This window comes from Girardinichthys multiradiatus, chromosome 1, assembly GCF_021462225.1.
Source record: "Girardinichthys multiradiatus isolate DD_20200921_A chromosome 1, DD_fGirMul_XY1, whole genome shotgun sequence".
NCBI lineage: Eukaryota > Metazoa > Chordata > Actinopteri > Cyprinodontiformes > Goodeidae > Girardinichthys > Girardinichthys multiradiatus.
The window spans coordinates 21,234,219-21,260,596 of record NC_061794.1 but is presented as its reverse complement, the minus strand read 5'-3'; the positions used below and the strand labels follow the sequence as shown (position 1 = coordinate 21,260,596).

At 40.0% G+C, this 26,378-nt stretch overlaps 1 protein-coding gene across 5 annotated transcripts in view; it reads left to right on the top strand.

Annotated features, from left to right (window-relative positions):
* casz1 (castor zinc finger 1) overlaps positions 1–26,378 on the top strand; it is a 97,992-nt gene that overhangs the window by 15,943 nt on the left and 55,671 nt on the right. For 4 of the 5 annotated variants that reach the window (XM_047367978.1, XM_047367960.1, XM_047367973.1 and 1 more), the window contains exon 1: positions 19,159–19,286. The exons of the other annotated variant lie outside the window; for it this stretch is intronic. In XM_047367978.1, coding sequence (XP_047223934.1) covers positions 19,208–19,286 — 79 coding nt within the window. In that variant the 5' untranslated portion in view covers positions 19,159–19,207. Of the gene's footprint in view, positions 1–19,158; positions 19,287–26,378 lie in introns of those variants that run through there. 5 annotated transcript variants of the gene reach the window in all.

Below are 26,378 nucleotides of genomic sequence, written 5' to 3'. Positions count from 1 at the left end.
AGCCGAGCATCACATTTGCATCGTTCTCCATCCATAAAATATAAAGTTGCCTTTGCTTTAATGAATCCTATAATACCTCAGCCAGTCTTTGCCAGTGGCAAAAAAGGCAGAAACATGGAGAGCTACTAAGGAGGTTTCACTGAGGATAATAATTCTGCCAACAAAGTTAATAATTAAGAGTGAAAAGAACTGTTAAATTACCAAACAGGAAAAACCAAAAAAAAAAAAGAAAACAACCTGAGGTGGTGAAAAAAAGCAGACGCAGCACTCCAGGGGTCGTCTTTTATTAATCACAACTAAAAGTGCTAACATTGACATGTTGAACAGATTAGCCTCTTTAATAACGGGGCGGGTCAACATCCCCCGCTGCTGATCCATGAGGATATCCTGTCGGGAGGCAGATAACCTGCGTCTTTCATATGCTGACCCTTGCCTCTGAGGGGTTAGCCCCCTGTGCTAAAGATATACTCACTTTACCACATTCAGCCAAGTTAGAAGGGGTTCTTCTGGGCCCTAAAAAGTCCCAAAATGTCTATATTGTCCATAGCAGGTGTTAAATTTAACTGAATTATACTTTCTATTGGTACAACCATTGCCTTTTCCATCAACATTTCTTCATCAACATTTGAGAAATCTTCTGGTAAATAAAAATTCTGGTTTCCTAGATACTTAAGTGTGATTTTGTTTGTTTTATTTTTGCATAACCCTAACCCTTTTAGGATATTTTTCATTTATATTTGTTTTAAGTTAGAGCAATATGTGTTCCTATTGGCATTTTAATGAAACTGACTCCCATCCAAAATGCATTTTTGGATGCATCACCACTTTGATTTGATTTCTGTGATCAAATATGCTCAAAATGTCATGTTTTATTTTTTTTCACTAGGTGTAGATATTTTTTCATGTATGAGATAGAAATCAAAGTTGCTTCAAATATTAAACAAAAATACAACCATCTGCAAAAAACCCTACATAAAATATAATCGTTTATAAATATCTTAATAGAACTCTTATAAAGTGCACTTTTTGTGGCTGAGGTACGCAAGCATAGTGACTTATTTACAAACATCTATATACAAAAATGAAAAACTGATCAGAATAAATGTTGCTGCTAAATTTTTATACAGCCAGGATCGGATAATATCCAACACCAAACATTCCTAAATGCTTATATGGATATGCTTTATTTAAAAAAAACAGACACCTAAGTTGGTGATATGCAATATTTATATGGCAAAAACAGATGGAGCAGAAAATGAACCGACCCACAGAGGGGTCAGGGGTTTTTTTATTTGCTAAAATCAATAATCCTTATGAAGCTTACTGTATACCATGTCAAAGCTGTTAAAAATAATGACTAATGCAAGAGCAGAAAAACACCAACAGATGTTGCCAGTTGTATTTAACTTTCTTGAGTTATTAAGCACGCTGGGTACAACAGGTAAACTATTAAATTAACTCGGGTCTTACACTTAAATCATAGAAAGTCTTATATTAAACTTACTGAAACCCTGGTTTTCAGCTTGAGGTTTCATCCTTTTCTGCCTTCAAAAGTTGAAGCTGAAGCAGTCAGAAGTCTGGCAGCAGCTTGTGTCACTTTGCTGCTGCTGTGCACCAATAATGCTTTGAAGTACCTCGCTACTACTTAAAGCTGACAAGTGTCTCTCAGTGTGCTGTGTTTAAATAAAGCTTGGATTTAAAATAAATGAAGCTATAAGAAAGACTCACATTGATTCATTTCTTATCTCTTCCTCTGCCTTGTCACTGACAAGCTCATTTCACATGTGTAACTATAGTGGACTTGCTTGCCTTTTTGGCTTTGCTGTAAAACCAATAAAAAAGGATGTGCATGTTTTTTTTTAATTAGTATTGGGTGCAAACAAAATGAGTATTGAGTAGATATCTGCTAGCCCCCGTTTGCCTTTCTTTTTCCCCTTCGTCAACTCTTTCTACAGCCACAGCAGTGCCGCTCTGTCGCTTTAAAAAGAGGTGACCGTTTTGACTATAAGTTAAGCTACTTTCCCAGGAAGAGAGAGAGAGAAAAACAAGACAGGAATAACACTGATGAGTTTTAACAGCTTCAGCCAGGCGATGGGCAAATATAATAAGTGTTTTTGTAGACGTCACTGGTGATTATCTCATCTGGGCATTTTGGGCGAACACGGTGGATTTAGAGGGCTCGTCTCCCATTGTGCTGACATCACCCTTTAACAAACTGAATTAAATCATGGCTAAAATCATCCTGATCTCTCCCAGAGTCGGCCACGAATGACAGTCTGGGAACATAAGAAAAAAAAATTGTAAAAGGGGTTCGTGTGTGCATGTGTGGCTTTGAGTGGATTTAGCCCTGAGAGATTTGGATTGGTGTGCCGTAGAAATGGGGGGCAAATTTACCCTCATGCTGAATAATAGGATGAGAGGAGCTAATATTTAACAAATTCTTAGGAGAATTTAAAAGAGACAGAGCACTCATGTTGCGGTAATAATTGTGATAATTTACTTTGACAGCGTCTTTATTAAAAACTTGACTTGAGTTTGATGGTTAGAAAGCAAAGTTAAAACCTAGATTGAAAGAAATTTATGTACAGTTGGACTTCATGGGAAACTGTTTTGAAACTGGCATTACCGTGACAATAACAGAAAATATTACACCTGTATTTAATAAATACATTTATGACATGCTTGCATGTCTGCTGCAGTAAGTAAAACTGGCTCATATAATATTAATTTAAAGCAGTTCTGATGTGATAATTCCTAAAAAACTTAATTTCTAGCTTTTTTTTATATGTATATTCAGTTAAATTTGAAATGTTCTCTGATATTAATGCTGGAACACACAGAGAAACCACCCCACCTCTCCACTCGCAGGCAGTAGCTGGCAGCCTCTGTGACTTTGTGAAATGAACAAAGGTAAGACAGAGAGTGAAAGTGAGTAAGAGGAGTCAGCAAAGGAGTGTGGAGGGGTGGTTGTATCTGTGTATGTGTGTGTGTGTGTGTGAGAGTGTTGCTGCGAAAGACCTCAACTCAGCCAACTTGGCCTGATGTGACAGGATTAGCTAAGCCCCAGTGAACATGGCTGGTACCGCGAGTCTGCGTCTGTGTGTGCGTGTCAGTCAGTGTTTGTGTGCATGGCTGACTGGAAACCCAGAACTGCTGCTTGCCACCAGCCGAGCCAAGACAAGACATGGGAGATCAACAGCCCGTCGGTCCATCACTGCCACCAAGCCTCAACCCAAAACCTCCCTCTACCCCCACTTCTAACCAGACCCGGAAAGATGCCGCCAAAGGAGTCACAGATATAGTGGGAAGGGGAGGTGGAGGGTGGGGGCTGAAAGGGGACACAGTGGGGGACTGGTGGGCGGGCAGCTGGGGCTAAAGTGAACATGAGTTGGAAAATGATCCTATTAAATTGAATTAAAGAGGCAGTCTTCATTTACCCCAAGAATGATGGATTTAGATAATTAACAATCTTAATGGGGACTGGTTAAAGAGGGCAGGGGAAACCGGTGGTTGCAGACATGGAGTAAAGAAACCAGGTCAGATCTGCATTGTAGTCAGTCTACTGGCCTGTAATGATCTCCACTCACGCTCCTCTATTCACTCTTTATTCTTATAAATATTTTTCTCTGGTTGCGGATGTTTTACAGTTCTTTCCATTCTTTTGACAACTCTATAAATAATTATTTTCTAAGAGCGCAACAACTTTAAAATTATTTAAGCGCATAAGATAAAAACATGTGTTTTTTTGTTCTTTCATGGCCTTCTGGGAAACATTTACTAAACAAGGGAAGTATAAAAGTGAAAAGGCCCTAATCAGGACTTTTCTTACTGATACCAATGTTCTTTGAAGTCTGACCTGCTGATTATTTTCCTAAAGACTAAAACATAAAGGATTTTAGAAATGTGCATTAGGGTTGTACCAATCAGGCTTTTCCTGTTTGATAGGATTTCTGATTTTCTATGAGGTCAGATCTTTCAATTGCAATTTGAAGCGATTTATATCCTATCGACTGCAACACAGAAAGGAGAAAACAGTGTCATAGGTTCAGCATATATAGACCAAAAATGTTGTGGTCAGATATTGAGAAATCCGATTTTTTGATACTTGACCTGCCGATCACCGATTAATGCCAATCAAGGGAGAAATTGGGTGATTGGTGTATTTTTGAACCAAAGAATAAAGTGTTGCGAATGCTGCTGATTTAACAGCCTTCCATTTTGTGCCTTTTTAATTTCTGCTTGTACTTGAATTATTTGGCTGTCGGCCTTATGATGTTTTCCACCAACCATGCCTCAATTTACCTTCACAACTGACAAAAGCCGTTTTGTATTTTTCACTATTAGTCTACAGAAGGGAAATGTGGCTTTATTACTCCATTGAAAAAAATCTACCAGCAGGCATTTGCTCAGAGTTGTTTAGGTGTTAGGTTATTCAGGGGTCATAAGTCGTCATAATTAATAAGCCTCAACTTGACAAAAATTTAATCAGACCACAGTAAACAGGAATAGAGTATAATACAAAGTTTTTAGATAATAATATTCACTTGACTCAAATTAAGCCTGAGCTTTGAGCATTTTATGGCCATTTTATTTTTGTAATAAATACTTTACTATGATGTTAAGTAAGTATACGAGTATGAAATGGTTTGTTTAAAGGTGGAAGGTGGAAGTTGGAAGGGACAATGGCGTGTACTGACCAGGATCCATTGTTGTCAAGCATGTACATTTAATGTCGATACATTTTGTAGCAGTGTGCTGCAGCCATGAGTGCATTACATCCGTTTAATGCTCCCATCTCTGGACCTAATTATGCTGCTGGTAGTGTGTGGAAGAATACGTGCACACGCATAGACACGAAGTAGTAGTAGAGTAATTGTGTACTCAGGTTTTCACTTTGGTCAGTGCACAAACCCTATCTGCATGTCCTTAATTCTTGATGATGTGAAGGCCTCAGGCAGTGTGTGCGTGATGGAGACTACGCCTGCGTGCCAAGTAGAAGTGATTGGCCGGCAGTGGACTTGGGCCTTTCGTCACACTGAATAATCCAGTCGTTTTGTCCGGCCAGTTTCCAGCATCTCGTTGGCGTTAGTGACACCTTATTTAAAGACGATCCGGTTTTATGTGAAATAACTGTAAGCATATAAGAAAAGTTAGTTTAATACTTCTGTGTAACCACTATGTGCACCTTGTAATGTGTGGTGCATTGATTGAGGTTGAGGAGTATTCTTCAGACACAGCATTTGTGGATTTGTAATCAGTTTTGAGCATTGCAGCTCACCTGAACTGTGATTAAGCAGAGGATGTCTTAAGTAAGGGGCTCCAATAATTTAATGCTACTTTTTTCCTTTCAAAAAAATGAATCACACAGTCGCATGTATGTGTGTAACTGAGAGAGTGATAGAGTGTGCAGGAAAAAAACAATCTCATCAAGCAGGAGGCCGTTTGCTTAGCAAGAGCTGACAGTCTTTGTGTATGTAAATGAAGAATTTAGACTAATGGAGTTGAACCATTTCTAATTTTGTGATGGCAAGAGGATTTTGATTGAAAGTAATTAAGCAAGCTAGCTGTAAAATTAATTAAAGCAAAAGGAGGGGGGACTTTTATTGGATTGGATAGCGATATAGCTGCTGTCAGGCAGGGGGACAAATGGGGGTGACCTGGATTCTCTGCCCTCCCTCCTCCCACTCGGGACTTTTATGTCACTTTAATCTCCTTAGAGCGGCTGGTGTGCATTTGTTTGAAATAATCAAGGAAATATGGTCAGAAATTGTCAGCTTTCAGATCTAATTTACCTGACACCCTCATGAGTGTGTGTGTATGTGTGTGTGTATGTGTGCACGCGTGAGCTTGCATGTGGCAGTAGTAGCAGGTCCTGTTTTTTCTTTTTTTCTTTTTCTCCTCAGCCCCTCCTCAGCTTGGTGGAAAATGTTTTTGACAGTCTTGAAGCATCTTGGTTGTCGGAGGGCGGGAGGCGGGGAGATGAGGAACTTGGGTGGCTTTAAGATGGACATTTCAATGAGGCGTGTTTGGCCCGGCTAAGCCCCTCTGACACTGCCGTGTGCGTGCACACACACCAACATGCTTAATTGCCTCTGTAACATATTCAGACTCCATTTGGCCACTGTAGCAGCACTTCTCAGCCTCTGTTGACTGGAGGTAGCCTAAACGAGCAGAAGCAGATTACACCCATGGCAAAGGCTGTTACAGCTACTTAACTGCTGACAAATAAGATTGGCCAATCCTGTACAAGTAGAAATGGAACTTATTGATCTCATAGTTTCAAAACAAAATAGGAACAAAGGAACAAAGTTTATCCTTATCTCACCTATTATTAGGTGAAAACTAATGTCTTATGTAATCATCAGTGTCTTTATGTTGTTTTTTTGTGACTGGCCAACACAAAGTAGTGCATAATTACGAAGTGGAAGGGAAATGATACTCGGTGTACTTTTTTACAAATAAAAATATGAAAATTACGTCACACATTTATATCCAGCCCCCCTTCTGTCTGACACATAAATAAAATTGAATGCAACCAATTGCCTTGTGTGTTATTTAACATCAGTATCAATCCAGCGGTTCTGTTAAGGCCTTAGAGGCCTTTGTTGGAGAACTTAAGTGAATTAACAAAATCACAATGGCAAAGGACCACAGTGGACAGGTCAAGAAGAAAGTTGTGGAAAATGTAGCAAAACATTAACTAAACCTTTGAACATCTCAAAATTCCTCAAAAGAAAATAAGGAGTATAGCACAGCGGCAAACCATAACATGGCCATCCACCAAAACTGATAGACCAGACGGGGAGAGCTTTAATAAGAAAGAACCCAACAGGCATATTGCAACTCTGGAGGAGCTGCAGAGATTCCAAGCCCAGGTGGAAGAATATGTTGACAGGACACTGACATGGTTGTGAATTGTGTGAATTTTCTCTTTTTGAAAGAGTAACAGAAACAAAACCATTATTGCAAGAAAGCCATTTGTCAAAAGGCATGTAGGGGTCACGGCAAACACGTGTCCTCAACTAAAACCAAATTTCAACTTTTTGACTGACATACAACACACTGTGTTTGCTAGTAAACTAACAGTGAATATCACCCTAAACACACCACTCCCACTGTGAAACATAGTGGTGGTAGAATAATGCTTTGGGGTTTAATCACAAGTTGGTCACAGTTGATGTTGGAAGTTGCTGCAATAGACCTGAGACTAGGCATCATTAACTACCAAATAGGTGACTTCTGAAATTTATTGATTGTTCTGTTATCCTTTTCCTTCCACTTTACAATTATGCACTACTTTGGGTTGGTCTTTCACGTGAAATTCAATGAAGTTTGTGTTGACAAAATGTGAAAATGGTAAAAGGATATAAACAGTTTTGATGTTTTCCTTGTCATTATTAGCATCACACAAATATCTCCCCAGGCTAATAATAGCTGTAAAGTAAGACAACTAATGTTCTGTGATATGTAAGTGGTTTAGAGTCTTGTGTGGTTTATATAAAGGTTCCTTAGAATTTCAGTGAGATGCCACTTCCTCTTAGAGGTCATGATTGCACGGCAATGTTTATGACATACAGTTATTTGCCACTGTGGCCCTCACTGTTACCTGAAGATACAATTAACCAGACAACACTTGCCGCACCTGCAACACAGTCTTACCCTCAGTCCCAGAGTTGCAGAAGCAAAACAGCGCCTAACAGGATTAGGGCGTCCTGTTGAATAAAAGACCTGAGTTCCAGAATAATCTCAAGCACCTTCATCTGCCCCATAAGATCAAACCTTCAGCTCTTCCCCCTCCTTCCCCTCATAAGAAGGCTCCACCCTGGCTCTGTTTTATCAATTAACATTAAAAAAGGTAGAACAAAGAGCTGTCTTTCTCCCACTCTGTAATTAGAGGGGGAGACCTCCTGAGGACCGGCAATACTAGGACCTGAAAGGCATGATTCTCACCCCTCCCCTCACCTCCCACCCCACAGCCCATCACTCTGCCGCTACCACTCAAGCGGAACGTTGCTCCTCGATGTATAAGGGCGATAATGCAAATGTAGCGTAGTCTGCTCAGCACACCCTGCACAGCCTATTTGGTGGTAGCTTTATCTAAGTGTGAACAAATGAATGCAACATTTGGAAGAGTGATATATTATTAACTCTAATTGACTCCTTTACAACACTATACGTTCGCTGTCACCTTTGGTTTGGCTCTTGAGCACCTGCTCCCCAGAATCACTCTTGTCGCTGTCCCTACTCTAACACGTTATGTGTCACCACACACTGTTAACAAATGTGATAAAACCACCTCAATCGAGAGAATCAGGTAGAACGTTTGCCTATGTGTTTTTTTTGTCTGTTAAGGTGAGACAGTGTAGATTGTGTGTGTGTCTCTTACTCTCCTGTGCTTAACTATGTCTATGCGGGTGTGAAAGTAGAAGAGAGAGAGAAAGAACGCCTTCTTTCACAGGCACTGGAGCTTTCAATTGGAATTAGTTTTACAACATATGCAAATGTCCTCCCCTTCTTTGGAAAAAAAAAGCTAATCTTTCAATGACAGGTTGATATGTGATTAAACGACAATTAGAGTGCTGAAAATAAGCATCGGCAGCGGGTCAAGCACCGGGTTGATCAGCTAAAAGGTAGCAGACTATTGAGCCAAAAAAAAAAAAAAAAGGGCAGAGGCCAGAAACAAGACCCCAAACAAATTAGAGATGTGAAAGGGGGAACAAGGTTTTGCACTGTGTTCCAATAAAGCCACAACATAAACAACTTGTATGTTATGCCTGAATGACAAAAGGCATACTGTGCTCCATTAGAGTATGTTTTCAGGAAGAATCAAGACAAGAAAAGATTTATTAATCTTTGATTAACTGGTTTTTGATTTTTATGCTTGTTTAATTCTAACATGGTCCTAATGCCAAAAAAATGTAAATCCTCCCATTTTATGGTTTTATGAATCTCAGACTATATTTTACGGAACCTCTGTCCAGTATGCAATTATCCAGTTCAAGTTTGATTACTCCAAATATTTTAGAGGTGGTAAAATGCAGTATTAAAAACTGAAAAGCCCTACATGTTAATGTCATTAGGAATCTTTAGCATTGTTAGAACATAAGTGTTACCTAGTTGCTGTTTTCGCACAATATTTTAGATGCGGAGCAACAATATTTTAGATTTTAAAATAGATTTTAAACTAGAAAAAAGTTAAATGACTCTTAAAAATTGTGAATGTGCCCTATAGTCTTACACCAATAGGAAGATGCTTCTTTAGCAGCCAGTCATGGTATTCTCAAAAGAGTTTGACCAATGTTAGCATGTTCGATGTAAACGATCAAATGCAGTCCAGACTCATTAGAAACTGTAAATTGGCCCTGTAGTTTAGTGCATACAGGAAGTGTTGAAGAAGATTCTAACTTTAGTATTGTTAGCAGCTAATGCTTAGCCAGTCAACGTATTCTAACAGTGTTCAATCAACCTAAGGATTTTACCCATTAGACTACAGATGATGAAATGTAGAGCTGGCTCGTTTTAAAAACAGTTAAACAGCCATTTATTTTAGGTCTGACAAGAAGCCTTGAAGTAGATGCTAACTTTATGTTGTGAACAGCCAGTTCCAACATTCAGGTTTCTACCAGGTACCCAAGGGGCTATCTCACAAATGATTTTTAAATGGTGGTTGGTTTCTTAAGTTGTTTTGTAACCAGGTTTTTCTCAGCTAGTCGACTAATTAGTCAACAATGTCAGTGCAACAGGGCGACTCAAGGACAGCTTCCTTTCTAATTTCAGAATAAGAGTCTGAAACATAAACACAAAAGACTGGTAAGCACAAAATGTTTGATCTGTGGTTTATAATACCAGTTTAAACTTCCTTCAGCAAAAAAGTCAGAAGCTTACTGGATAGGTCTTTGTAAGACAGACATTACTTTGACGAGACGTTTTGGGCTGTTTCAAAATTGCGAGGTTCTCGTTACATCCCTAATTGTTGAGGAGATAGCTGAAGAAGTAATAAGTTCAATGCTAGATTCAAAGTGTCACATTTAAATGGTATGATGCTAACCTTTAATGCCCCCCAGCCTGGGTTTAAATATACTGTCGCCCCCGTACTCACTCCACCCCACTCCACCTCTGCTGCCCTTTTAAGTTAAAAGTACACTGTCTCTGTCTCGCTGTCTTTAGTTCGCTAAACACACACACAAACATACGAGCAGAAACATAAAAGGGCTCAGGCTGCAGATGGCAGATGGCCCTGTCCCTATAATCCCCTTTGATGCTGCAGTGGGCAGCATTTCCTCAACATGTATGAAGCCAAAGCCCCAAGAAAACTTGAGCTACTTTTCCTTTAACTGACCCCAATTGCCAAGGATCTGTTAGCTGTCAGACTTAGTTAAGAGTGTCTTCACTATGGGGAGAGTGAAGGACACAGGTTTCAACCCCCTCTCTCTCCTTCTGCTCTTTCAGCTTCCTGTTTTTTTCCTTTTTCCGTCACAGATAGTTTATTCCACCTTCATGGCGTGGCTGTGGAAGCAGGTTGACTCTGTAACGTTGATGCACACACAGCGCAACACTTTTTGCTCCTTGTTCCTTTCAGAAGGAAGAAAAAGGAGAACTTTAAAAATCTCTCATATTGGAGCCACAAATGGCAGAAGGTGGGCTAAGTGGCTTAGATTTCTTCCAAGAGCTCACAAATATCCTTTTGGAAAGGAGCTTCTTATATGTGTGCTATATTTACAAATAAACCAGACATAAATGACTGCAGTACTTTTTCTTTCTAGAAACAGATTTTAAAAGTTGAAAGTCTGGCTCAATTCTTCTCTTCTCTTCTCTTTCTTCTTCTGTCCTCTGAGACATGCGTCAGTTTAAAAAGCTGTGTTGATGAAATGAATCTACCCTATCTAAAGGATCTGTTTCATTCAGTGATAAAGTGTACTTTAGGTAATATCTGCAAGCTCCTTAATAAGGTTTTTGAAGATTTGAATACCATTAATTACTCTGAATCTGTATCACTGTTAATTTTTGCAGATCAATTGTTTTAAGCATTTTTTGTCGCACTTTTAACCTCTGAGTTTTAGATTAAAATCAAGCATCCACTTACCCAAATATTACTCTGCTTTCCTTTTAAATGTTTGCTCTGCAAATACAATAAAATTGCAAATAGCTTAAAACGTTTCTTAAGCAATTCTCCTAATGTAGGTGACTCTCATCTCCAATTGAAGAAAGCCGTGGAGTAAATGTGTCCTCTGGTGCCTCCAGTTTGAGGTGATTCTGACACAAATGGGGGAAACCCAAATTGACGGTGTGATTATGCCGAAAACGTCTGTACCGTTCGATTATGTATTATCATTCGAGAGCTTTGGGGGGATAATCATCACTAAGATTTGCCCACGTTCACAGCAGGTCTGCAGAGATGTAGGAAGCTAATGGGATTGGGGGGTTTTTCCCCCCAGCCCTCTCCTGTGGCGTTATGGAGCAGGCAGCTGAACTTGAACAGAGGCGCGTGGTGCTGAGTCGTGCGCTGAACTATTTCAAGACTGAAATGCGATTGTTTTAATACTTTAATCCACCTGTCCTTGGCATTCAGGATGTTGCAGAAGTCGCCTAATTATTTCACTGCTCTCTATCCTTCCAGGCTGGAATACAACAGAGACGGCAGCACCTTGCGGTAGAAAATCACATTTCTTTTTTGAACTATCCATAATAGAAATTTTTGTTTATACCAAAAATGTAGAAGTTCTGAATCGTAAGAGCTCCGGAGCATAATTGAAATTTTAAAAATGCATGTATGCAAAGAGCATAGGAAATACCCCAAATCACTTTAAAGAGCAAGCCATTTAGGAAGCAGAATTCTCTAAATAGTTCCAGGTTCCATCAGCAATATGGCGCAAACACAAATATTGTCTTTTAATTAAAAAAGGTCTCAACTTGCTGGATCCTCCCCCCACGCCGGCTCCCAGCAACCACCCCCTCTCCCTCCTGCTGTGAACCCATACACGACCACATTCACAGACATGCACATGTAGCACAAATACTGAATCCCTCACCACGTATGATCACATAGACAAATTTGGGAATTTGTTTTATTCTGTCCAAATATAACCCATCATTTAGACTGTTATCAATTGACCAGACGTTGACCCCTCACCCTGCCCGTACTAATTCTGGTTCAACTTGCCAAAGAAAATTTTTGCTCTAAAATGTTTGCAAACTTGCAGATTTCCAAACATTGTGGATTTTGTGTAAAACATTTTCTGAAACTGAAACAGGCAAGATTGAGACTGAGAGTAGTGCTTGTTGATTTCTTCATTGATATTTCATTTTGGAAACAGGGGTCTCATTAACTACAGTGTTCATCAGGCCAGTGAGCAGTGGGCACATTAGGGGTCCACAGGAAGTTAGAGTACAGCAGGAGAGTGCATTAGGGAGGCCTGGGGAGACACACACTCTCTTACCCTCGGTTCCTCTTCCACCTCCTGTGCTTTCTATATCTTAATGTACCTTTCAGAGGAATTCAGATAGAGGTCAATAATTATGCTCTTTAAATAATTCAGTCTAGGTTTTCTGTAATTGGGCTTTTTAGAGATCGGACCCTGACAACGTTTACTGCACCACTTTTGGGGCACTGTCCAGACAGATGGATTACTATAGAATAGGGCTGTAACAGGACATCTCATGGCACTAGATTTTGCAATATACGGTATTTCTCATCAAAGTGAAATGAATCACTCAAGGTGGTAAACACTTTACTCTTATTCTGAAGAAAGACAGGAAGTAGTTCTTGAGTTGGTCTGTTGTTTTGACAGAGTCGGATAATAGAGACTTCTTGGCTGACAGCTTGTTACAGAAGCATTGCAGAAGCCTCCACCAAATTGTTTAACAGCTTGCATGTTTAGTGCTTGGTAGAAAAAACAAATGGTTACCGAGTGACAGAACAGATACAAATGATTTGTAAACACAGAATCGTGCGACTTATTAACCATGAGCTGCTAGTTATGCTAAAACTGACATCTGCTTTGGAGTTTTCCACATGGCGCTAAACTAATGTGACCTTTCATCATTTTGTAATAAGTTTGGAATGTATTTGAACATCTTTAGGTCAAAATGTAAAATGCTAATTCTAAGCTAAGACTGTGAAAATACCACGACTGGCTAATCAATTTACTGGAACGGCACTAAGTTTTTCATGTGCATCTGACTGGCACAGTAAATGCTTAGACTGATTACTCCTGGTAAAGATAATTTTAGTCTGAACAGAGATTGCTTGAAAGTTTGCGATTTGTAAAACTCTTATTTGGATTGTGATGTCACATAAAAGTAAAATTTTTAAAGCTTATTAGGAACTAGGATGACCTCAATCAATCACAAAACCACAAAAAATGGATGAGTCAAACCTGGATTCTTTAAAACACACTTTGTGATTTATGAAACATTTACTTAATTCCAAACAAACAAGTGGTTATTCTCAGTTTTGTAAAGATATTGCTAAAATCTCATCTTTTCTTTTTCTTGGGAACCTAGAATAGTGTATCACATAGTCTTGTTATACTCCTGATTTAGAGTAAGATAACGATGGATATTGGACTTCATTCTTCAATTTTTTTTACCTTAAATTGAAATAAGTTAATAGTTTTTTGACTTAAGTTTTTGAGCTCTAGAGATTTCTTTTAACCGTTTCACCAAGACTCGGCCGTCAGTGTCAGACATGTTGGTGTCAGCTTCCACAGTGAGCGGCTGTGTGGGAATGTTTAGTTTGGGTTGCAAGCTTGTTATTTTTATTTTGTTGGGCAGAGGGACGCCCAAACTGCAAGGGTAGCAAAAAGAAAAATCACCAAATTTTCTGCACAAAGCCCACTACAGCAGTGTTTCACCACACACGATAACACTGACCAACAGGTCCTCTGTTAGCAACAGATGATGAACACATCACAAAAGGCAAAAGAGGACATTTCATTGTTGTTAGGGTCTAATATTTATATTTATCCAGCTGGGAGAGACACTGACAAACACGTTGAACACCTGCAGCGTTACCCACACCATACGCTGGTGTGGTTTGGTGTCAGAATGTGCCTGCAACATGGAGCTTTGTTGGTGTGAGAGGAGGACTGTAATCACTGTCTGGCGATTCATCTAGTCAGTGCATAAAATAGTGTTTATCCAGTCGCCCGTGTTTCTGTCGGGGCTGAGGGAGGGGAGGGTCATGTTTTGCACAGCTTAGACAGCCAGGGCATTCAGTAGAAGAATCGTGACTCCAAAACATTTAGCCTTTTCTTTTTTCTTTTTCTCCACTCAGATTGAGAACTGGTGCCTTAGAAAATTAGATTCCCCCCATCTGACACACCCACGCACAAAAAAACATAAAAAGCTCATTTGTTAGTGCCCTCATTTTAAAGGCCCAAGCAGGACAAGCTTTGTCAAATGCTGACATGTGTTGCAAACATGAAGCCTTGAGCAGGAGCAGTTCAGGCACATGAAGAGGATGCTTTGAAATAAGATTAGCTTCAAAATGCCCACCCCTCAACCCACCCCACCACCACCACACTCCCAACCATTCTTATGCCTTTTACACATGTGTTTGTGTCAGTGCTTTTTCCCATGATAAGCTACAAAAGCTGAATCTCAGCTTGCAGGGCCTTGCTATTCGGCTCTCAGTTTGGCTTCGTTTTGCAGGCCAGAAGGCATGCATCACTGCGACCGAGTCTACCTACACTTAGCTTTGGGTCAGGGTGACACTGGTCAAGGTGAGGGGGAAAAAAAGATCCATCACTTCCCTACCTGGTTGCTCCACCATAAAAAAAAATGAATAAAATTGGAAAACAACAAGCAAGGTCCGCCCTAATACAAGAACACTTGCAATATGCTGATGTTTTCTTTTGCACACTGTGTTTGCTAAATTGCCTTTGACTGCGTGCATCAGTAATGAAACTTTATGTCCTTGTGGAGAGGGCAGCAAGTCCGTTCCAGTTAGGGCCAAGACGGTCTCTCCTGTCTGGCTTTTTGTAAGATTTTCTTTCTCCTTCTGTCTCATTAATACACGTTCTAATGAATAAATGAAGCCCATGAAGTCATTTTTTCCATATTTTTGTAAATTGCTTTAAAAGCATTTTATCATGTCATAAAAAAGTGCAATTGATCTGCTGGGCTTAGCCCATTGGACAGCTGTGTGTTTTGTTAATGGCCACTTTGCTCCGAGCAGCTTATTAAAAAATTTATATAGAAATGCTAAAATTACATAAATTATTTAGATACAGTAAGCAATTTTTGTTTTAGTCAGACAGAGAGGGGCTGTTATCAGTATGGAAATTTACCATAGTATATTATCTACGGAAATATAGTAATATATCTACCCAGACACATATGTGTCCTCCTCACTCCCCCCTCCTCACACACATACACATACACACAGAGAGGCGCAGAGGAGAAAAAAAAGTATATATTTTTTGATGACTTCGTTTCAGCAACCACGGAATGTCACCCATATCCTGGTTGATTGTACTTTCGAGTTTTATGATGTTTTTCCATTGATTTGTTTCCCTGGCGCAGCTGCCGACCTCTATTGAGGGACGAACGTAATCAGCGCTGACGCAAATTAGATGGTTATTCGTTTCGAAAATTGACAGAAAAACAATAAAAAAGATGAAATGCTCCCAAATCAATAGATATAATGAAATTCAAATAATCCGAGAGATGAGGTCTCCATGGCAACTGATAATGTGGAAAAGAAAACAATTTAATAAAGGACAGACACGCTTTGAAAACAGATTGGGGAGGGAGGGAAGAGGGGGCTGTAAAGAGGAGAGCAGAGAAGAGAGGAGGTGGGGAGATGGAGGGATAGAGAGAGGGAAGAAGGGAGGAGGTGGCGCTAAGGGGTGAGGAGGGTGGGTGTTTGTGGCTGTAGTGGTTGCTCTATAGCTTGTTTCCCCCGGCGTGTGAAGGATCTGTGTCTGTCCCAAGGACACCGGAATAATTAGAAAAGCTTTCAGGCCAGAAAGTGCAGATTCAGGTTTTAATACACAAAATTATTTCAGGGGCAGTGAATCGGAAAACCATTTGTTGGTGACCTTCCTGAGAGGCCTCCCCCTCCCCGGTACAGGGCAAGATGGAGGCGATGTGGCAGCGCTGCCTGAGTTATGGCATATTTGTGTTTTTATAGAGGCAGAGAGGGAATGGAGTTGGGGAAGTTAGGGAGGGGGATGTTGGGTTAAATGTGCATGTGTGAGGGGGGGTCATAGAAAGACCTTTATAGTGTGTGTGCGTGTGTCTGACAGGAGAAAGGGAGACAGAATGGGAGAAAGTCAAGTAGCAAAAAAAGCTAAAAGAAAGGAGGAAGTCGCAGATCGGTGTGTATTTACAGATCAGTTGTCATAAGGAGCCATTTAAGGATAAATGCGCCCCCCTTTGCCGTGCAGAGACAGGCGAGGTGTCTGTTTAAAAAAGCAAAAAGGCAACTATGAACCAGAGCGAGGGAGATAGTTAAACACAAGCTTTTTGTTGAAGACAGACAGAGCACAGGGTGGCGATGGAACGAGTGGGTGTTAAGTGACTTCATTTGTAGTCTATTTAAGGTATGTTTTACATGTCCTTGTGATACTTCTCCTTCCCACATTTAATACAGGGGTCCACATTCAAACACAATAAACGAAGTACATCATTTTTATTTCCAGTAAATACACGTGTTTCCTTTATCAGCCTAAAAAAACTGTATTTGATTTCAGTTTTGCTGTCAGGGGAGATTTGCAACTGATGCAACAAAGTGATAAGAGTCAACTAAAAGCACGACTTTGTTACCCTCAATTACTGTTTACTTCATTATGACTTTAAGTAGCTTCTTTATTCAACATCCGTGTCTTGGATTAAAACAAGTCCTATGTTATTTATTGCTCTTTGCTAACATTATGGAGTGAGCCTGATTGGGCGTGGGAGCCAAAACTGTCAGCTACTATTTTTTGTGTTATTAGAGACTTTTGTTTGACTCAAATAAAGGTGATCCACCCTCTGTTCAAATGATACCAACTGCAGGTCCGGGATATTATGCCTTGAGTGCAGATACCCTTATCCTGTTTCAGTCAGCAATAAATGGAAAAACAGGACCTTATGCACGCTCTGCTTGATAATTACTGTTCTGATGCTGTGAGAACATGTAATCTCCCCACATTTTAAAGCACCATAAAAGTTGGGCAATATTTGATAAAAATGTGGGATCAAGTTCCATGCAGTTTTTGTTTTACTGCTTTCACTTGTTTGTTGGACTTCTCAAAGTTCTCAAATATTCTTTTACAGTTTTTAGAGAAATTCAGACAGAACTTTTGATGAGACTAGAGACGCATCGAGAAATCTTCTGGAGGTTGGAAGTGCTAACTCGACTATAAATTACCGGTGAAACATCCTTTTCTGGTCAGTAAATTCACTTAGACATGGTGCAGGGCTGTATTTTTGAGTTTCAAACCAGTTAATTGGGGTCACCAGCCAGCCACAATCTTCAGTGTGGAAGTTGTTACTATGGGATAAACACTCAAAGTTAGCTATTTTCAGTATAATCGAGGTGTTTAAATATAAAGTCAAATGAAATTCAAAAGCTTTAAAGACCTATTTAAAATGAAATAGTATTTTCTACAGACGCATGTTGCTTGCAAATTGAAGTGTTGTGAGAGACGAATTCTTTTGATATCTAAAAAAGTCAAAACATCCCAAACAGCTAAAGTACATGATGATGGAGCAAAATTATCATTAGCAAAACTCTGTTTTGGGGTAAATTTTCTTCGTCTCATACAAATCAGCATAAGGGATGTGCGATATACACTTAAATGTTAGAACAATAGTCTGTTGTATTTATTAGGACGATAATTCAGTTGGTGATAAAAAAAGTATATGAGATGTTATCACACTGTTTGGCAATAAAACTACTTCTACCCAAGATTAGATCCCCACCAAAGCAAACACTGCTTCAAAAAGACTAAGGGTTCTCATTTCCAGAAAGCCTTTGTTTTGTATAACAGTTACTCGACATAAAGCAACTGTACTGCTTAACAGTACAAGAAGATTACATTTAGTCATGTTTTGAAACACATTTGGTGATGCTCTCTTTGATTTGAATATCACAGGATGGCTGTTTTTTACCATTACATTTTTTTATACAAGTTAATGATAAATGTTATAGTGATTGTGTATCCCTAATTTTTAGGTTAATATTTGCCAAAAATTGGAGATTGGTAATTGGCCACAAAGCTCTGATCGGTGCATCTCTAGATCATGTAATTTCTTCTTCTAAGGAAATCTTCACTCATTTCAAAAGCAAGTGGAGATATAACATTCTTAACACAGCTAATATTGTCTAGTATTGATATTGCAATGTGAAAATTGCCCCCTCAAGTAGGATAGAAACTAGAAATTTCCCACTGCACACTGACCGAGAGCCTCCAAATCTAACATGCCGGTGTCAATGAGCACAGTCTTCTTTTTTTAAAGTACAAAAAAACCATGAACAGAATAGAGACCTGAAATACGATAGGCATCTGCTCGAATACATGCATGTTTGTTGCGTGCACATGCACACTCACGCACGCATACACACACTGGGCAGAAAGCACGTTATCACTGTCAACAGCGGCAGCAACAAACAGCAGCAGTTTGCTCTGTATCTGTGTGTGTGTGTAAATGAGTGAAAGTGTGCATGCCCGCAAACAGTCTCTGTCTATGCTCGTCTGCTGCTGGCTCTGAGGGATCCGCTGTAAGTCAATCTGTGTGCTCATATCCCCATGAGTGTTTGTGAACTTGTATGATCCACTACTGTACTACTGCACTTGAGGAGCTTCTCGGGGCTGGAAAGGGCCGAGGGCACCACCCACTTCACACCTGTCTCTCTCTTTCTTTCCCTCTCTCTTGCTGTGCGCTGTGCTAGACTCTCATTGTAGCAGTGACAGGAGGGCACCCGTTAAGTGGCCTCTGCGTGTGTGTGTGTGTGTGTGTGTGTGTGTGTGTGTGTGTTGTTCTCCCATGAGGTTGTGGGGTGGAGAAGGGCGATGAAGGACCCCTACTGGTAATGTGGGTAAACTCGCACAGCCTCGACATCTGTGAGAACAAGGAGAGGGGGAGGGCAAGGAGGGAGGAGAGATAGACAAGAGAAGAGGAGGACAGAGTAGGAAAGAGGTAAGGAGTGAGAAGGAGAGAGGGAGGGAGAAGGGGGAGAGAGGGAGCAGAGCCTTGGCAGAGAGCAGTTGTGGAGAAAATGCCTTGCTTTGTGGAGAGAATTCTTCCAGGGCAGGAGGGAGAGGTGAGACAGAGCACTGAGGGCGCTTTGCTGCCAGGTAAGACTCACACTAACACATACACACCTTACTCTAACCCCCCACCCCTCCCCACAGACAGACAGACACACACACACACACACACACACACACACTTACAAGTTGGGTGTTACGTACTGGTTTGCTACGGGTTTGCTACTATTTGCAGTTGGCACGCATGTGTAGTGATGTGGTGGGTGGTGTCAAAGTCAGTGCACGTGAGAGTCAGAAAACAGCAGGTGTAATGTGTGTTTTCTTGAAAACATTTAGCAGGTTTTTTTTTTTTTTACAGAAACATGCACATTTAGACTTTAAGAGCTCTCATTGATAAAAATGTGCTTTTTGGTTTTTTCTTAAAATTGTCCTGTTAGGCCTTTCTGGAATGTAACAAGGAAAGCCAACTTTTTATTGAAGAGGGTGCAATAAATTAACTTTTGTCAACATTTTTGAATGATATTTTATAGTATTTTGCACAAAATATATAATTTTTTATAGAGATCAATGTTTTAAAACTCAACTTTGACCATATGATTTTATGTGATTTATTTAAACAGAGAAGGCAAAAAATATGTTTTTTTTTTAGGTTTAGTCTCTAAAATATGACTTTAAAATAAACGTAATACAGGTTAGATCTCTTTGGATCTGTCATTGTGTAGTTAGCAGACTTATCAGGTTATTTTGATGCTGATGTTGGGATGAATTGCTTCGTCACTAGAGGGATTTTCCACTTTGCTCATGTAAATAGGATTTGTCAAAATAAAACATCCCAAAAACAAACAATCCCCAAAGAGTCCTTTCCTCCCTCTTGGAGAGAAGAATAATCCTCCTTCTGTACTATTTGATTTTCTTCCTTTTTGCTTAAATACACACTGTCTGTGAACGTAAACAAAGATTTCTGCACACCCTGCTGGCGTCTGTGTCTCAGCCAGGCAAGTGCCTCTCGGCTCAGGCCTGAGATGTCTTGTCCAGGCAGAAGTTGGCCCGACTTTCCAACTCCCTGATTTGCTGTTTATTTGTTTTGAGAACAAATGGGAGCAGCAGAGTGACAATTGAATTTGGCTTGCATCACCGTGGCGATCTGGCAACCGCTTCCTCGTCCCATAGGATTGCTCCAGTTGCCGTGTGCCGTGCGCGTGTTTATTATTTAACTCATGTGTATGTGTGTGTGTGTGTGTGTACTGTCTTTGAGTAGTGGGTGGTGGTAGCAGCATTCACGAGAGAGACATTTTACTAAGCAGACATTTCCCCCTCTGTTTTCACTCTGACCTGGTAGGAGATTGATGACTGAATTGTGGAGTACATGTTAACAGTAACCGCTGATTTATGAAGATACTTAGGGTAAGTGAGGCCGCACAGGCTTGAGGGGAAGAAAAAGATATAGCCTTTTAAGTTAATGTAAAAATATTGCCTTTTTAAGTAATAATTGTTATTACTACTGCAGGGGTTTGGAGAGGGGTCTGTGTGAAACTTGGACGTGCACAATGTGCACCATTAAGCTTTTCCTTTTCCTCTGGCCATGAGCCTCCCTTTGTTTCTGGCCTTCAAAACCTGTGTAACATGCAAGACTTTTTTGTCCCAAGAATTAAAGAACTGGATGAATGGATATAATATTCATTTAGTTAGAATGACAACCTGAAATATTTGGATTGATATCAGTACTACTTCCATGAGTAAAACCAAAATGGAAAACTTCTGGATGAACTCCTCCTCTGCAACAAGTGCAGTGTGTGTTTTGGCAACCTCTCTTTAGAAAAGGATCTCTCAGTGAATCTGCTCGCAATTTTAGAAGAATCAGAGTCTTTTCCTCTGCTTGGGTTGTGAACTCATGTGTTATTATATGCACAGTGAAGACCTTCTTCATACTCAAATATGCAGTTTCTTTCTACTTTGACGTGATTAAGCATTAAGAGTATTAGTGTATACAGAGATTTTTATCATATCGTTCCTATAGTTTATAGCCCTTTTAAAAAGACGACAGTTGGAGCATAACATAACATGGTCCTGCCCTTGCCCCTCCCCCAACGATTGCTGTGCACTGCCTGTCAACTGGCTGAAAGAACACTTTCTCCTTTCTTGCAAGGGAGACAACCTTTCTGTTTGGAAATATGTCCAGTCTAATTAGGACTTAAGGCTCCTCCCAAACAAACACCCTGACTCATATCAGCTAGTTGTGTTACTAAATAAAGACCAGAGCAGCAAAACTGTATAATATGCTGTTAAATGATTGATACTGAACTGCTTTCAGACATTTATTTTTGTAATCTTTGTTTCAAAATCCAAGTAACAAGGAATGGAAATTATAGATAACATTGTTATGAGTATGAAATCCACTTTATTTTAGCTGTAGTATGAATAAATGTTGCTTTTCTGTTTAAAATATAATCCATTAGATCATGCTAAACATTGGTGTTTGTTTTTTATTCCATGAAACTGTGGTATTTGTTACTCAAAGTTATCATAATGTGAGAATCTCATGCCTAGATGTGATCTGCAGCGTTTTTAAAGAAATAAAGCAATTTAGGGGAATATTAAACAGTGCTTCCTCAGGAGGAGCAATGGCTTTCATTTTTGTCCAAGGCACCTCTTAGACCAAGTGAAATGTTTCCACCGTTCGCTCAGGGACGACTTTATTTCTTACCTGGGATTTAACACTCACTCAGTCCCCTCATAAATACAGCGTCCCTCAGCCCTTCACTACCCATAACTCATGCACTAACTCTGGAGCTAACTAAACTCATAAAGCAGAGCCAACACTTGTTTGTCTTTTTTACCTCAGCCTTTTCTCCCTCACTTCTTCCTCTCTGTCTCCTTTTTCTCCTCTCAGCTGATTTATGTACATGACAGAATCCCCTCTGACTGCGGTTCCTAGGCAGGCTCCTGCACCGACCTCCTCTTGGCCCCACTCGAAGAGTGAGGTTTTTGTAGGAGAAATGTGCATTTGAATATGAGCCAGCCTAATCTCCTCCAGGCTATTTAGAGTTAGCCTGACACTCCAAGAATGAGTGAGAACAACAAGGAAGAAAACCCGAACGTCCCTCTCAGCATGTCACAACACAGCCCGGGTCTTCCCATAAGAACGTAGCAGGTCTTTGATTTGCTGATGAAAATCTCTGTGACTCAAAAAATGTACAACTGCTTCTTTCAAGTCACCTGTTGAAATGTTTGTGTGAAGTTTGTTCTTTACTTTTAGCATAATAGCAGCTGGTAAACTTTAAAGCTGTTTAACTTTTAGCAGATGAAAGTGATCAGGTGAGATTTTACAGATTGGCTGAAGCCTTCAGTGATCTGGTGCCGACTGGCATTTTGGGAGGAGACGGTTTTTCTGGCGTGGTTCCCGCACTGGTTGTTAACAGCCTGCTGGTACCTTCTGTTCTCTGTGCTTGGTCCCCCATGGCCCAACTCTGACAACTCCTCAAGCATCTGAAGACTCTCTGAAGTCAAAATCACCCATTTTGATGTCTCAGGGCAGCGCTCCACGTTTTGTTGTCTTTGCTTCTGAAAACACAGGCCCTGCTTGGAGGAATTACCCTCAGCACTCCCGTTGGTATCAGACTCTGGGGAGGGAGGAGGGTATCGTTCCTGTTCTACCCCCACCTTCGCTCCGATCTCCTTGTTCTCCTCGCTGTCCTTCCCTCTCTTTTTGATCTCGCCATCAAATCTTCCCCAGTTTTTCTGAGTGACGTTTGCCCGAGAGCAGCTTGGGAACCGGCAGGCTGAAGAAGACGTTTTAGAAAATGCACCCGAGCAAGCCATCACCTTTGATAAAGCCATATTTCCATTGGGAAAGGAAGAAGAAAGCTAAAGAGTGTATGCATTGTTGATAATGAAAAGTGCCATGAAAGAGGGAACATCCCTCTGATCCAAGCCTGTTACATTGACACTGTGTAGTATATAACAGATATTGCGGTAGTACATCAAGCTTTTCTCTGAGTTATGCGATGACCAGTTACCAGTACCAAATTTTTAAAAAGTTATAGTTTCAAAACTGCTAAGGCTATCCATCATTTCAGTGTCCTGAAGTTAATTTAATAAGATGCCAGAGAAGGTGACTGTCTGGAGCATAGGGCTATAGCCTGTTGCAACTCTCCCACTTGTTACTGTCCACTGACAGACAGACGCATGAAAAAAGGCTAAGAAGCTTTTCCCTCTTTTACAAAAAAGACAGCTTTGGCTTGTTGGAAATATTTTTTCAACACAGACATTCATGGTGAGGACACTGAATGACCACTGCCCATCAATCTTGACTGCAGTATTAAACTCACAGGATTACCTTAGAATTGAACAGAACTGAAAATAAAGAACACAATTGCACATAAAAGGAATGTAAATATTATACCAAAGTTAAGATTTTTGCTTAAGGTTACGTATCAAAATCTAAGTAACAATGACTAAACATCTTGTTATTATAACTGTAACAATAATCCTAACTGTAATAATTCAATAGCAACAGTCAAAATATTTGTTGCTTAGATGTTTAAAGGAAAGCCTGTAGATGTTTACTTTTTTTACATTATTTTTATAAATCTTTACACATAATTTATAGCAAGAGAATCTCATACTTAGAAGTAATTGACTCAGATTAGTAAGCTGAATGTTGGGATCCACACCTTGTCTTTATTTGAGCACCAAACTATTCTCGCAGCACAGGGAGTCACACCAGGGCTTCAATCCACACTTCAATGTTTTCCTTGTGTGTGTATTGGCAAATAGCTGGCAAGACTCTGCATAACACGGAAGAAATACAGGAAAGTGAAGGGGAGCTGAAGACACAGAGAGAAAAGAAATGTTAGCTTTAGTAATTACTACCTCCACAGAGAAGCAGTGAAGAGGACAGTGAAGCAGGCGAGAGCATGGAGGCCCCGTGTGCAGATAATGAAGGGGTATCATTGTAGCTCTGACAGTGTTAATCTCAGAGTGCCCCACAGTGTGTGTCTGTGTGTGCCTCTGGTGAACGTAAGTGCTGCTGAGATGTATGGAGGTTGCTGTACATTGTCGTCGACACATTTTGTACCAAAGAAACCATCCACCTGACAGTTTATCCAACTCTGCCTACTGTCGCTGACTCACACAGTTTCTTGAAAGCAACACTGAAGGCTTTGTCAGGCACCCAAACTTGTTTTATTTGGAGAAACTTAAGCAAGGGTGTTCTTGAACTGCCATCTTAAGTAATACTAAAGTTTCCAGGTACCAGCAAATGTTAAAACAGGATTTGGACAGTGTGCTTTTTGTTTTAAAAAGACAAAAAGAATAGAGAAAATACCATTCTTACCAATTGTTTGGTTGAAGAATGTTGCTTACTTGTGCACAAAATTTCTACTCAGAAGTCAGACTTTCCACGTTTCAAGTTGAAAAAACAGAAAGGAGTTTCCATGAAGTCAAAAATCCAAATGAGAAAGTTGAAGGTTTCTTACTGACCCTGAACTCAAAATCTATTATGGCTGCTGTATGTTTAAAATGTAGTTTTTTGCACATTTAATGGGTGTGATGTATCTTATTAAATCTTTCACAGATAGTACCGTACAATCCATTTGAGTTTTTCGATTTATAACATGCAAGACAATGTAACCTGAGTAAATACAAAAAGCTATCAGATGATGATTTCATGCTTTAGGCAAAAAAAAAACAAAAAAACTTTCCAAACCAGCCAGGCCTTATTTGAAAAAGTAATTGCTCCCTAAACCTATTAACTCGTTGTGACACTATTGGTGAAAACAACTGCCATCAGGTGTTTGTGACAACTCTCAAGCAGTGTGATTCATTGCTGTGGATGAGATTTGGCCACCTCTTCTTTGCAGAATTATTTTAATTCAGCTTCATTGGAGGGTTTTTGAGCATGAACTGAATGTTTAAAGTCATGCCACAGGATCTCAGTCAGATATAAGTCAGGACTTTAAGTAGGACACTCCAAAAGCTTCATTTTGTGTTTGGAAGGGGGCAAATACTTTTTATCAGCATATATTGTGAGAACCCGTAAAGGCCACCAAAGTACCGGCAATGGGACATTTACCACTGTTTAAGAACCTTGGAGGCAAGGGGAAAATAAAGTAGTGAAAGAGCATTCAAACTTTTTTTTTTCCATCCCCTCTCTTTCTTCCTACTTGAAGTCATTTAAGCTACAGACACTACAACACAAGAGAAAGTGTTATGAATATGTATCAACACAGCATATGGCAGCAGTAGCACTGGGACTAGGTGTGTCCAGAAGGTAGAGTGCTACAGATGCATTATTCTCCATTTAAATTACCACAGTGAGAAGTGTGAGGTGTTCGCCTTGTGTCTTCAGATGGGGCAAAAGAGAAACCCAGTTCATGCGAACCAGCGGGAATCGAAAAGCTGTGATGAGCACAGTTGTGGGCTAACTGAGTTTCCTTGATTTGACAGATTTTTTTTTTTGTCGGCAGGCTCAAACTTGGTACGAACGTGATTAAAAGCGATATTTCTGACGCATTAGGATGCGCGCAGGAAGTAACCTCCTCTAAAGCGTTCATTATTAGATGCATGACAGACCTGAATATTTATAAAATAGGTTTTAATAATTAATAGCAGCAATCTGCTCCCGTAATTCATCAGATTTGCACTTCAACAGGGTATCCGTTTTCACTTTAAAATAATAATAAGAGGAATATTAATGTTGCAGAAATGTAAAACGGGCAGCTGGTTTTCAGCCCGGATAGATGAGAGTGCTCCATGAGCTTTACTTTACCCTGATGCTTTTCAGATATAAAGAAAAAAAATCACATTGACACTGCACCTATTTTTTAAAAACCCCTCTCAGTTGTTTGTGCTCGACAATTTAGTGAGAGGCTGTCTCATAAATGTAGCAAGTCACAAAGATAAAGATGCAGGAAACAAAGTGGGCTTGGTGTAGAATGCAAAAGTAGTCGCTGTGGTTTTATCAAAAGCAAATTTATTTGTTTGAGTCAACTTAGCAGCACTTCCTTTTGTATACTGAGACCCAAAATAGACAGCATTTTTCCCCTGCAAAGCAGCTTTGCTTGTTTCATCGTTTCACAGTCTTTTTTTATATTCCCACCCACCTTTTTAATGTGAGTGTTGTTTTATCACACCTTCAAGTTCAGCCATGCCAGTCGTGCATCTTACTGAGCTCCCAGA